The sequence below is a fragment of the Perognathus longimembris genome, chromosome 12 (assembly GCF_023159225.1).
Source record: "Perognathus longimembris pacificus isolate PPM17 chromosome 12, ASM2315922v1, whole genome shotgun sequence".
Taxonomy (NCBI): domain Eukaryota; kingdom Metazoa; phylum Chordata; class Mammalia; order Rodentia; family Heteromyidae; genus Perognathus; species Perognathus longimembris.
The window spans coordinates 39,498,955-39,513,452 of record NC_063172.1 but is presented as its reverse complement, the minus strand read 5'-3'; the positions used below and the strand labels follow the sequence as shown (position 1 = coordinate 39,513,452).

General features: G+C 38.5%; 1 protein-coding gene across 1 annotated transcript in view; it reads right to left on the bottom strand.

Moving 5' to 3' along the window:
- Positions 1 to 6,687: 6,687 nt before the first annotated feature.
- Positions 6,688 to 14,498, bottom strand: part of Pskh2 (protein serine kinase H2) — a 68,315-nt gene continuing 60,504 nt past the window's right edge. Inside the window, exon 3 of the mRNA XM_048358390.1 lies at positions 6,688 to 7,421. Coding sequence (XP_048214347.1) covers positions 7,134 to 7,421 — 288 coding nt within the window. The 3' untranslated portion in view covers positions 6,688 to 7,133. The remainder of the gene's footprint in view (positions 7,422 to 14,498) is intronic.

Genomic DNA, 14,498 nt, shown 5'->3' with positions numbered 1-14,498 from the left:
CTTATCACCACTTAAATGCCTAAAAACCAGAGATGGAACTGTGGCTCAAAGTGGTAGAGTGCTAACACTGGGAAGAAAAAAATAAGTCAGGGACAGCACCCAGGCCCTGAGTTCAAGCCCGATGACCAAGAGCAAACTTTAAAAATTAAATAAATAAAAACGATATGTACATTGAGAAGAGGCTCTTTTTCACAGGCTTGATTGTGTGTATGTGTGTGTGTGTGTGTGTGTGTGTGTGTATGTATGTGTGTGCTGGAAATTGAAATTTAATTTAGTTCTTTGTTATGAGCATTCTATCACTGAGCTCCCTTTCTTCCCTTCTCCTCCCTCCCACCTTATTTCCCTCCCTCTCTCCCTCTCTTGCTCCCTCTCTTCCTTCCTTCTTTCCTTCCTTCCCTTTTTTTCTTCCCTCCCTCTCTCCCTTGCCCCCTTTCTCATTTGGCTTGCTTTTGTTGGTTTGGTTTTTTGATTTTGATAGAAGGTCTCACTATGTACACCCCCCACCCCCGTCTGAAACTAGATCTCCTGCTTCAGACTCCCAAGTGCTGAGATTACAGTGTGCACTACCACACTAAGCTAGGCATACCTCACATAAAGATATTAATTCTATAAGACGTGTGAACTGATTCCATGTTCCTAAAAATAGGTGTTAATGCTCATTTGTGTTAGAAGAAGTTATACTAACAAGGAATGTAGAGTAACAGTTCTGCATGATTTTATTGAACTTCATCTACTTTGCTACTACTCTAGCAAAGACACTTGAAGACTTTTCAAATGTAAATGATCCGTGAACGTGGCTGTGGAGTTGAGTGCCCTTGTTTGCCCTTCCTTCTGGGCACAGTAGCAGGCTCCAGTTTCTGGAGCAAATCCTCCAGTAGGATGGTAGGACAGTAGGACTGTGTGCCCTCCTGGTCCTTCCCTTGGAGAAAACCAGCATCTGCTCAGCATATGAGGAACAGGGCTGTCAGCCAGCCCCAGGTGCCAATACAACATGTGACTGTGCCCCCTGCTGGCACTGAACCTGATTGGCAGCTTTCCACCACATCCTGGTACTTGTAGCTCTTTCCTAACCCTTCTCCTTTCATCTCTATTTCACACACTCATTTTGTTTTTATTTGTACTGCTATAAAATACCATAGGATCTTTAGAATAGGAAAATAAATAATCAAGACTAAAATATTTCAATCTTGACTTAACTATTTTTAAATTCTCAAATAAATCAATGCTCAAAATAAATTCTCTTTTCCTCAATTGACAAAGCAAGAAATGCAATACATAAATTAATAGAATTGGGACAATCTACCAGTTGGTGATAAAAGCATCAGTTCCTGAAATATTGTAAGTACATACCCAAACAAAGACCAGAGGTAATGGAACAAGAAAGAGAATCTAAGGAAGTTGTCCCAATGGAAGAAGCCAAATCTGTTCTCCAAAGCTGCAAATCAGAGGTGACCACTGCCAACCCTACTAGGCTGCATTGTACTCCTTAAAGCACAGGCCCAGGCACAACTTGGGCCCTGATTGGTGTTAAGGACTATTTTTTAAGCATAATTAAAGATCTAGAAATGAAATCTTCATGAACTAGAATGGGTCCTAAATCCAATAACATGTGTCGAAGGAAGAGAAAGATAGGAATGTAGCTCAGTGATAGAGCAGTCACCGAACATATGCAAGGCACAAAGTTTGATTGCCAGATTAAAAAAGAGAGAGAGAGAGAATGAGTAATGGTGAAAGAGAGAGATAAAGGAGGAGAGAAGGGAGAGAGGAAGGAAAGGAGGGGAAGGGAAAGAAGGAATGGAAAAAGGGAGGGAGAGAATGCAGATGCACAGAAGTGAAGGCCAAATGAAGACTGGGGGAGGAATTAGAAGGCAGCCACATGGGGCTGGGGATATAGCCTAGTGGCAAGAGTGCCTGCCTCGGATACACGAGGCCCTAGGTTCGATTCCCCAGCACCACATATACAGAAAACAGCCAGAAGCGGCGCTGTGGCTCAAGTGGCAGAGTGCTAGCCTTGAGCGGGAAGAAGCCAGGGACAGTGCTCAGGCCCTGAGTCCAAGGCCCAGGACTGGCCAAAAAAAAAAAAAAAAAAAAGAAGGCAGCCACATGCTGAAGAATGCCAGAAATTTCTGGCTACCACTAGAGGTGAGGAGAGTGGCCTAGAGTGAGTGTCCCTTAGCCTCCTGAAGGAACCAACCAGAAGAGACATCCACAACAGTGAGAGAATAAATATCTGCTCTTTTCATCCTTTCAGATTAGGGTAACGTTACGGCAGCTCCAAAAATTAATCTGACATGTTAGGTCACAGGATTCTAATTCACATTGATCTATGTCTTATGTTTTAAAACCATTCTCTGTGAATTTAACTTAAAGTGTGTTGTTTGAGAGAATATTTTCTTGTTGTTGTTGTTGTTGTTGTTGTTGTTGTTGTTGTTGAACTTCTGATAGGCTTTGAAAAATTATCTCAAGGACTGAGCAGTGACCTTATCATTAAATTGAAAGAGTTTGTGCTTTAGCATAAACATTCTAATTCTCCAGAATTTTACACACTTACAAATCATTTCACCATCACATACTTACATGTGGTTTATAAACAATGGAATGGTTTGTGTAAGTATCAAAAGATAACTAAAGAGCTGGGAATGTCGCTTAGTGGTAGAATGCTTGCCTAGCATGCACAAAGCCCTGAGTTCTATTCCTCAGCACTACATAAACAGAAAAAGCCAGAAGTGGTGCTGTGGCTCAAGAGGTAGAGTGCTAGCCTTGAGCAAAATAAGCCAGGGACAGTGCTACAGCCCTGAGTCCAAGCCCCAGGTCTGGCAAAAAAAATTAAAAGATTAAAAAAAAATACAATTAATGAGAGTATGATTGTTGTTATTCAGATTCTGTTATTCTACTATGGAATCACATTTGTTTTTGGAAGGAACAAACAAAGAAAGAAAAGGAAAGAAAGAGCAAACGAAAGAAAGAAAAGAAAGAAAGAGAAAAGAAAAAAGGAAGGAAAGAAGGAGAGAGGGGGAGGGAGGGGGAGGGAGAGGAGAGGAAGGAAAGAAGGAAGAAAGGAAGAAAGAAAGAGAAAATACTAATGTAATAGAACTCACTACAAATAACAATATAAGACAAAAATAAATTATTAGTGATGAACATTAACCTCACGTTCCTATCCAAAAGAAAGTGGTTTGGTGAGAAATTAAAAGAAATGTTTCATAAAATCATTTTAAAGAAACATAACAAAGTAAATGTTTATTCTAAAATAACCTTGGTGTTCTGTTCACTCTACAAATAATGGCTGATGGTGTAAAGTTATCATATTTAGAAATTTGGTTGCAATACCTGATTTTACCAGAGGATGGCAGGATAGGGTCAAAGCATATGAAAAAGGGCTAGTTTACATTTTCTCCCAGGAGTTTACAATAGTACTAAAATGCTATGTCTAATTAGTAGCATTGCCAAAACCTGTTTATTTACAAAAAAAAAAAAAAAATTATGTATTTGCTTGATTGATTTCCTTGTTAATTTCTTTGGGATTAAAAAAAAAGGAAAAGAAGAACTCTACCCTGGGGCATAAATTATGACATACAACTTCCTTATCATATCAAATTGATGGAACTAAAAATTAAACTTGTGAAAGATTTATGATCTTATTGCAGGAACTGCCAATAATGAATCAAGTTGATTTGTAAGAACTTTACAAAGATGAAAAGAGAACTAGCTAATCCATCAAATCCTTCCATTGAAGAACCTTAAACATTAGGGGGCACTAAGCTAGTACCCTGGGAGTACTCAGTAGGAATGAAAATTCCCAATATAAACCTAGCTAGCATCTTATGCCCTTCCCTCATTAATGCTCTCTCTATGCTGGCTTTCCCTTCTATTTTCACAAGAATAGATGTAGAACAAATTTCTAGAAATGCCACTATTGGTTGAGTCAACTTATTTTTGAGATAGTGTGCCAAACTGTCCATCTGCTCCATGAGGTGACACTCTTTGAGTTCTAGCTTCCCCGAAACTCTACATTCCCACATTTGTACTGTCAAAGGCAAAACAGGTGCAATCTGATAGGTGAAAAAATACAATCACTTTGTTGTTTGCATTTTGTAAATTTTGCATGAAACTGAGCATTTTTCACATACTTATTAGCCATCTGTATTTTTATGAACCACCTGTCAAAATATTTGCCCATTTTGCCTTTATTTCCCTAAAATTTCTAAGCGTTCTTTCCATATTAAAGGAATTAACCTAGTCTGTCATATGTGATGCAGCATTACAATTTTAAAAGATAATATTTGTAGTACTAATTACACACACACATATATATCACATATACAGTTATTTCATCTAGAGAGCCTGAAACAGAAAACTATAATAAAATAATGAAGACTGATTTTTATTGTTAGAATAAACTCAAAATCTTATTGTTCAGAAACCTGGTTTTCAGAATCCAGTTGTAAATCAGGAATTCCATTTTAGGTCCAGCCACTCATGCCATATGCAAAATAAAGACACATAGTGAAGGGCAGAGAAAGGAGATTTATTAGGTGGCTGCTGTGGGAAGACAGGACTTTAGTACATTTCCATCATCCTCAGAGATACAAATGCTGGCCTCTGGTTTAATAGGAAAATTTAAGGAGAAAAAAATATGCATAGTTAAAACATTTCTAAGTCACAAGAGTGGCCTTGTTGACCTTTGCTCAGTCTTTGTCTTTGACAGCCTGGCAAGTGGTCTATAGCATTTGGCTGTTTTCTTCCAGGGCGATAAGAAGTTGGCATTTCCTGTCAGAGGGGCAGTTTGACTTTTGTTTAGTTTGTGTATGTATTTGTAATGTGTCCTTGAATTAAGGGCCTGGGCACTATCTCAGAGCTTTTATAATTTGCTCAAAGTTAGCATTCTACCATGTGAGCCACAGTTCCACTTCTGGATTTTTGCTGCCCCTGCTGGCTTTGAAACATGGTCCTCAGATCTCAGCCTCCTGAAGAGTTTTACAGGTACCAGAACCTAGCAGTTTGCCTTTTGTCACAAAATGCTAATTGGTGAATCCTGTCTTTTCTGGAGCATAAGGTGGTGGTAAACTGACAGTAGGAACGAACAATTCAAAGAGAACAGATGCAAAGTAAGGCAGAGGTAGGCTAGATGTTCAGCTTTTATCCTGCCTTTAGTTCATTTATGGGCCCAGATAAATCTTTTATGTTGTTTCTTGCAGTTCTACTTAATGAAATAAATTAAACGATATCAACCAATCAATCACTGGCTTACAATACTTACTTATCTACTCATACTGGTGATCCACTGATACATTATAGTATTTCAGTTCTTATGTCATTTTATGGAAATGTACTGTGCTAGGCATTGTGTCCGACCCTAAAGAATTGAGTTTTGCCCTATTATAAAGCCATAGTTATGAAAACATCTTAGTACTGGCACAGCACAGGCCTCAGGACCAATGGAATAGAATTAAAGGCCCAGAAATGATCCCACAGACTTCTGGTCACCTAATCTTTGGTAAGGGAATCAGTTATTGTTTTGTTTTGTTTTGTTTTGTTTTTTATTTCTGTATTCTTTGTCTTCTATTTAAGATTGTCTGATTTGAGGAAGGGAAGGGTAATTATAGAAACAGTAGGACAATGCAACAGTGATACTTACTAGGCACTATGTTGGAAATGAATTTTATACCTGGGAGCAGGGAGAGAAGCTGGTGGTAAGTGGGAGGGAGAAAAGGAAGGAGGAGGTAACACTGCTCAAAAAGAAATGTACTCGTTACCTTACTTATTTTACCGTAACCCTTCTGTATATTGCCTTTACAATAAAATTAATAATAATAATAGTAATAATAGAGTTTGGAGCCAAGCACCTCATGCCTGTAATCCTACCTACTCAAGAGGCTGATTTCTGAGGACGGCAGTTCAAAGCCAGCCCAAGCAGAAAAGTCCCTGTGAGACTCTTCTCTCCAATTAACCTCTCAAAAATAGGAAGTGGAGCTATGGCTCAAATTAGTAGAGCATTATCCTTGAACAAAAGAGCTCAGGCAAAGTGTCCAGGTCCCGAGTTTAAGCCCCATGACTGACAAAAAAAAAAAAAAAAAAGAATTTCATTTTGGAATCTGTCACTTTAAATGAGCTACATATAATTGTGTCATGGTGGGTATGCAGAGTCAGGATGATGTCTGATTAAATAATTTTTTAAGAAACCATTTCTGGGGCTGGGGATATGGCCTAGTGGCAAAAGAGCTTGCCTCCCATACATGTAGCCCTAGGTTCGATTCCCCAGCACCACGTATACAGAAAACGGCCAGAAGGGGCGCTGTGGCTCAAGTGGTAGAGTGCTAGCCTTGAGCAAAAAGAAGCCAGGGACAGTGCTCAGTCCCTGAGTCCAAGGCCCAGGACTGCCAAAAAAAAAAAAAAGAAAGAAAGAAAGAAACCATTGCTAATCCAAAAGTTGACAGTAGCAATAGAAGATGACCCCATATCTTTTGTAGACTGGTAGGTGATGAATGTTAATACTAGAAAGGAATCACTACTGTCTGTGTAAAAATCCTTATTTTTCTAGTGAATAATACTCCAAACTGAGTGTCAGTTTCTGATGGGCAGAAACTATATCATAAAGTTTATAAAGCTTGAGAATTAGCAATTTTCCATAATTGTTCGCACACTAAATATAAAATTAGCATCAATTGTCACTAACTTGTTACATAGTTAACACCATACAGTGGGCCTTAAATATAAATCAGTATTTTCAAGGATAAATACATTTATTCCCTATATCTAATTGAGTCTGTGTCTTTAATTCATTATTCTTCCACATAATTATCCTTTATCCCCATAATATCATGTTTCATTTAAACCATTCAACACTAAAATAATTATCATCATTTGCCTTTTTCAGTTATACAAATGCACCTACCACTTACTATCATGCAATAATACATATTCAGGGGGGTGAAATATGCATAGGAAAAATTATACAGCAAAAGATGATAAAAGTAAAAATCAACATCTGACAGTAACTCCATGTTCCCATGTCTTTTGAGCTCTAGGGTCCCATAGTCATGATAAAATGGTCCCTCTTTAACTAACAGTATGAATTAATTCATTGGATCTGGCTTAAAATTGGGGGGGAAATGATTTCAGAGGTCACTTGCTTACGAAAGTGCAGGGAGGGGAGATCCTGCTGTTCTTAACTTTCTCCTGCTCCATGGCTGCTTTGACTTGGAAGACTGTGCTGACCCAGGGCTCTGAGAGTGGGGAGACGCCCTCCTCATGAGGTTCCGGGAAATAGCTCTCTGAAGATTCTTCATGGAACTCCCCTCTCCCATGTTGACGACCCAGGGATGGTCCAAGGCCTGGCCAGCTGACATTCGGTGACTGGCTTCCAAAATCAGTAGCTTGTCTATGAAGTCCTTCGCCAAATGGGAGATGCTTGGCCAAGGCTGGGATAGATAAGTAAGTAAATACATTTAAAACATATACACCAAGATTCATATTCTTAAATAGACCCATGGCTATGAAATCCACAGTACTTTTTCAGATAAGAATTGTGACTGATGTGTCATTACAATAAAAATCCACTTGTTACAATAGATTTGGGTTGAAGTACATTAATATTAGGGTAGTTTCCACCTCACTTCCGTCTTCTCTCAAATTTCCTGCAACTCTGACAGGAGCTAGTGTGGAGAGCAGAATAGACTGAGGAAGTACAACTTTCTCTCCTTTTGAAATCTTTCCAAGCATGCAAGATGCCTCCAGGGCTGCAACCTGGGGAAAGAAGGGGGCCAGGAGTAAGGATGGTTCGGCAGAAGAGGCTCCTTAGCGCATTTCTTCAGCCACACAGGGCCTCTTTGTTCCCAATCAGTGGAGTACAGTGGGATTCAGCACGTAGCAAAGCTGGGACACAGGACAGCTGGCACAACTAGCTGTTTGATGCTCATGGACTCATTCTGTCAGTATTTACAGCATTTGCACATACTCTAAATACAAGGAGCAATTCACACAGGCCTGTGTAAAAATGGTGACAAATGGGCTGCTGCTTTATGCTTCAGCTTCTTTTTTGTCATACCTGCCAACATATAACACCTACCTATCCCCCAAAACAAATGTGTACATTTGTGTCCATTACCAAAGAGAAACTGAGAAAATTCCATCTACTATCTCTGAATCACAAGTTCTAAGTGATAAGTGTTTTTAAAAACATAAATCTCCCAGGAAAAATAAGAGTCTTCACAATTGACTGTCTCTGCCCTTGTATAAAACTCAGACTCTCTATATAGAAATCACACCCATCTCTTAGCATCTATTAATCTAGAATTTGAGTAGCAAGAAACCAGCAGATTATGCTTCTCTTTTTTTCTTAGAGTTGATTTAAGTACATGAGATATGAAAAATATGTGCCACTGTTAATAAGTCATAACATACATGAACAGATTTGTTAAATTCAAATATGGAAGAAATACAATGCATATCCTCCAAGTCTAGACAAAGCACGTGTGAGCTGGGCTAGACTACTTGTTCCTAGATCCAGACACATTTATCTGGGCTCAAGGTTGTTTAAATGAACATTACTAGATGTCTCCAATGGAATATTTTAAGACAAGTAGCTGAATCTTTCTGAAAAAGATTATAAAATACGTGTAGTAAGGCTGAGGGAGAGCTCATTAAAATGACCTCAAATGATACACATTAAAAATGCAAGTTCAGAAAATAAGGTAACTGGTGTGCTGGGGGGAAAAATCTTTCAGGCAAAGCTTATTATTCAAACATGAGTTATAAATTGCAGAATTCCTGAGTCATCAAGAGCAATCAGAAAGTATCTATGAATTAATTTCATATTACCAGGATACATATGGGAAGAAACTGGTCTTCTATTTTATTTTTACCTTCTTAGTTAAAAATTTATGCTTTGCCTATCTAAAAATGAACTAGTAAGTATGCACACAACATATTTTATAAATGAAAACAATTGCATATGCTCAGAATATTTTGCCTAATCGTGTTATAAGGCCAAAAACAATGAAGAGACCTCGTATTGAGTAGTTCCCTTGTGGATCATTACTCTCCTGCTGACATTATTCAGCACCAGCTTCCACCTCACTCTGTCCAATGAACATGTCCTCACAGCTTCTCCTCTCAACATCAGCCATGCATGCTAACTCTGTCTTGAAAATCGGAGTACGTGCAGAGGGCTGATGGCTCATGCCTGTAATCCTAGCTACTCAGGAGGTTGAGATCTGAGGATCTCCTGCCAGCCCAGGCAGGAAAGTCTCTGAGACACTTATTTCCAGTTAACCACCCCCAAATCTGAAAGTAGAGCTGTAGCTCAAAGTAGTAGTGTGCTAGTTAGCCTCAAGTACAAAAGCTCAGGAACAGTGCCCAGGTCCTGAGTTCCCCCACGACTGACAAAAAAAAAAAAAAAAATCAGAGGATATTAATCCATCTCAATGTGGAAAAAGCCTGAAATCAGCATACCTGTCTAGACCCACCCAGTCTCTAATTCCTCATCTGAAGAAGAGGGATCCTCAGGTTATTGTAAGGGACAAATCAAGTCACTTATCAGTCTTGAAGCTCTGAGTTCAATTTTTCTACCTTGAAAAGAAAGAAGGAAGATGGGAGGTAAGAGAAAAGAGGAAGGAGAGGGAGATAGAGAAAGGAAAGGAAAGAATAGAAGGAAGAAAGGTAAGAATATAACATAATATTAAATCTAGATACTTCTAAATATCTAAAAACACTTTTTGTGGACACTTCTTTTGTCCTTAACTCTACCAATTCCATTGGTGATTTCAAGGACAAGAAGGGCAACTTACCCAAGGAAATAGATAATATAGCCTCTTTCCTAGTCTGGCCATCATCAACCCTTATGCCTAAAAATAACATGTACACAGTCATAACCAAATGTGCCACACAGGGTCAACCTCCACAGAATTCATGTGCCTGGATTTTAGGGAAGATTTGTGCATTCCATTCAAGAAAAACTGAAAAGAGATGAGGATGATAAAGCAAAAAAATGAAGTACATTTTTGTGAGACTTTTAGAACCATCAAAACTCTTTTAAAATAAAATTCTCACTAAAAACTGCTATCACTTTGTATGTATTTAAGAACTAAGCCAGAAGATTGGGAACCAAATTACAGGCAGATCTAATGGAATAATGCTACAATATATGTTGCTAGAATTCTGTTTATGATGGAAAATAGAAGCAAAATGAATTAAAGTTCTGAATCTTCTACTCCTCTCTCCTTTCTTCCTCCATAAAATGAATTAGGAATAAATACAGCAAAGGTAGAATGAGAGAACTTAGCAGAAATAAGAAACAGAAGGAAATTGGTTCATAGCTGGTAAAAATGAACATCATCTATCAACTACATTCTGGGAATATAGCAAAAGCTATTTTCTTAATAGTATAAAAATCCTAAGTGACACTGTACAAAAAGAAATGTAAGCCAGGTGCCAGGGGCTCACGCCTGTAATCCTTGCTACTCAGGAGGCTGAGAACTGATGATCTCCGTTCAAAACCAGCCTGGGCAGAACTTATCTTATCACCAATAAACCTCACAAAAACAGGAACTGGCACTGTGGCTCAAGTGGTAGAATGCTAGCCTTGAGCTGAGGAGCTTAGGGACAGCACCCAAGCCCAGAGTTCAAGCCTCATGACGACAAATTAAAAGAAAAGAAATATACTGATTGCCTGACTTACATAAGTGTAACCCCTCTTTCCATCACCTTTACAATAAAAAAAATTAAATCATTAGTGAATTTAAGCTAATGGGGGCCATTTTTCTAACAATATCCATATGAATATCCTTTTTTCCCAATATGTATGAGGATATTTGCATTTTGGCTTTCTTATTTTGTTTCATTTTGTTTGAAGCAAGGTCTTATACTGTGTTGTCCAAAGGGCATTTAGCTTACTTTCAATCCTTCTAATTCAGCCTCTGAATCCTGTAACTATAGATATGGTCCATCAGACTCTTTCATGGCTCTTGTGTTTTTGGTTTCGTTTTGTTTGTTTGCTTTTTGGCTAGTCCTGGGTAGGCCTCACACTCGGCCCTTGGATGCTTCACTTGAGCTTCTTTTTGCTTACAACTGAAGCTCTACCAGTTAAGCCACAGTGGCACTTCCAGCTTTTTCTGTAATTAAGGAAACAGAGTCTCAAGAACTTTCCTGCTTAGGCTGGCTTTGAGCCATGATCCTCAGATCTCAGCCTCCTGAGTAGCTAGGTTTAAAGGCATAAGCTACTGGCATCTGGTTACATGTATCTTTAATACCAGTGTTTATCCTAGTATCTCACAAATATAGTTATGACTCATTTTATTACCAATTTACTTCACACTAGAAGAATTACTGTAATATGGTAGAATATAGTTAGACAATAGTATGAGATTCCTAGCTCATTAACTAGAATGCTTGCAATTACTCATTTATATTAAAATTCTAAAAAGAAAATATTTTCATGATATTCCATTTAAAAGATAACATGGTATGCCAGGTACCAGTGGCTCACATCTATAATCCTAGCTACTCAGGAGACTAAGATCTGAGGATAGTGGTTTGAAGCCAGCTGGGGCAGAAAAGTCCCCATGAGACTATTATCTCCAATTAACCACTCAAAAACTGGAAATGGCACTGTGGCTGAAGTAAGTGCTAGCCTTGAGCACACAGAGACAGTGCCCAGGCTCTGAGTTCAAGTCCCACAGCTGACAAAAAAATAAAATAATATGGTATGATTGAAAAATGAAATTTTTACAAAAACTTCATAAAACAAATAACTAAAACATAAAACAAACAGTATCAAACTTTCAACCAGAGTTTCCCATGTTAATGGTAATTATAACAGAGATAACTAATACCTGGATCAATATATGGAACTATTTTAAGCACTTAAATTTATTAGCACTTCTGTTCTTTACAATTACCCTCTGTAGGGTAGATACAATCATTCTTACCATTTTTTCCAACACAAAAATAGAGAAGTCAAATCATGACCAAACTTGTGCAGTTAGTACACAGCAGATCTGCTGGTATTATCCAGCCTGGATTGTTCCAGATTGCATTACTTTTATACTACATTATATATGTTCATATCAACACGCAGGCATGTCTGCGTCTACATATAGCACACATGCTCAGAAACTCTTTCACATCACTAGTCAACTGATTTCTTTTTACTGTGATCACATTTCTTTTTATGATTTGCATATGTTGTTCTATTGGAATGCATGGATTCCTTCCCTTTAAAAAACTTCTACCTTTCCTCCAAGACAGCACGATATCACCTTCTGCATGGAATCTGACCTGAGCCTCCTACATAGTGATTAGCTACTATGCACTTTTAGCTTTTTGTTCTTCTTGTATTAAAGCAATAATATTTAGAAAGGAGAGCTACTTAGTAAAAATGCCTTCAAATGGTCTCCAGGATGAGTCCTTTTCTGACATTTCCAGCAGAGGCTCTACTACCCATTGCCCTCATGATTACCCTAGCAAGGCTTCCTTCACAAAGTGAGGAGAAAGTCCTTGTCCTCTTCCATCCCTTTCCTACTACCTGCTGCTGAATCTTTCTACCATGATTGCATGTTGAGGAAGAAGCAATGTAAAGGGGAGCCTCCAACTCCATCTAAGGAAAACAGTGAGTAAAATAAATGTTACCTTCCCAGCTTCCTTCCTGTGCCAGAAGAACTCTAATAAACTCAGCAACTAAAGATAATAATTACTGTATAGTCTCCCAAACTATAAACTAGTTTGGACTAGTTATACTAATCGTTCTACTTATTCATATACTAATATAAATATGAATCTTCAATGTTTGTTTCAAAATAATTTTTATTAAATTCATTTTCCATCTCTTTTTTTTTTTTTAATCTCATTGGAGGTGAGGAAAATACAGTACAGCCCAACCTCTAAGGAGTTTATCTCTTTATGGTAGCATACTGCAACAAGAATAAATGTCAGAACAAATGAAATTAAATATAATCCTAATTTTTTTCAGAAAAAGGAAAGAATGGCATGAAAAAAATCACAAAAGGCTAATGCCATTGTGGAAAAGCATGTATTTTATGCCAAAATCACAAGTTGAAATGCTCATATTTTAGCTAACTTTTTACTTATGAGTGAGTTGTGCTACAGCATGGATCTGTCAGCTATCTAGCAAATATTCCCCATATATATTAAATGTATCACTCCTCTTCACCATACAATATACAGGATACAGCTTCTCTCTGCTTTTAACCTATTTAATTCACATTTCCACTTGAATTCCAGAGAAAAGGTATGATTCACATAAAACTTACAACTAAAATGATTTTTAGGCATCTATTAATGGATTGATTGACTCCATTTTTTTAATACAAGGTTCTGCTATGTATCTAGACTGGCTTCAAATTCAAGACCTTTCTTCCTAAGTGCTGAGACTGCAACACCACCTGTAATGGTGTTGGGGGGCGGGGAGGAATCCCCCACCCCTCCAAGAGTCCACCACTCAGAGACAGTCACAAGTAAAAAGATGAATTTATTGGGGGAAGTTCCAGATGGACCAGTCCCAGGTTTCAGAAAAACATATAACACAAAACAGGACAGTGGCACAGAGACTTACTTCCAAAGGAGGATTTCCAAGTACAAACAAACCAATTCAACTCCAATGGAGAGCTGAATTGGGACATTGGGACGCCATGGGGACAAGACAAAAGACTCGAACATGTGGCATGGCATAATGGTGCCTGAGCTTGCCTGCCACTAAATAGGGTCAGGTCAGAGGGCCGGGTCACAGGAAGCTCCCAGTTCCAAGCACTTGACAGGTTCAGTAACCTATAGGCCATGTGCCCACCCCTGTCTTTTTTTTTTTTTTTTCAGGTCTCAATGAACAGCATTTACTTAATATCCTATGTGATATTTTGCTCAAACTGCAGTGCACGTGGCGGATTTTGTCAGAAAAAAAGGGATTTTTACATTATTTTTACCCATTAAATTGATTCTTTGGATTGTGATCTTGAGGGGATTATCATTTTTAATTATTTTCATTATCCTGATTCAGGAACTCCCATTACCTGGGGATAGGGTTTCCCTTCCTGTAGGAATCCAGGCACGCCCATCAAGAATTGATGTGTGGATTCAGGCAGGGGGTGGGGGAGCACTGTTGTTTACCCGGAGAGGGAATCTTGGAATGTTATCTTCCCGGGTTTCTGAGCAGATGGGGCTGGGGAGATAGTGGAGATGGAGTCAGCTTCTGCTCTCTTTCACTGGCCAGATTTGACCTCCATATTATGCCATTCTTTTTAAAAATGAAAATTAATTACTGTTCAGTCCCATAGATCCAAAGTCCAAAATGAGTCTTAGAGACTCAGCAGAACCTTAATCTTTCTGTAGTAGAGAATTACAGAGCTTATCACCTCTCCCAGCTTCTGGAGGATGCCTTTAATCATTAGCTTATAACCCTCCTCCATTTTCAAAGCATATAAGTCCAACCTGTTTCCACAGTCTCCTTCTCACTCTGGCCTAGCTTTCTTGCCTCCTTACCATGAAGA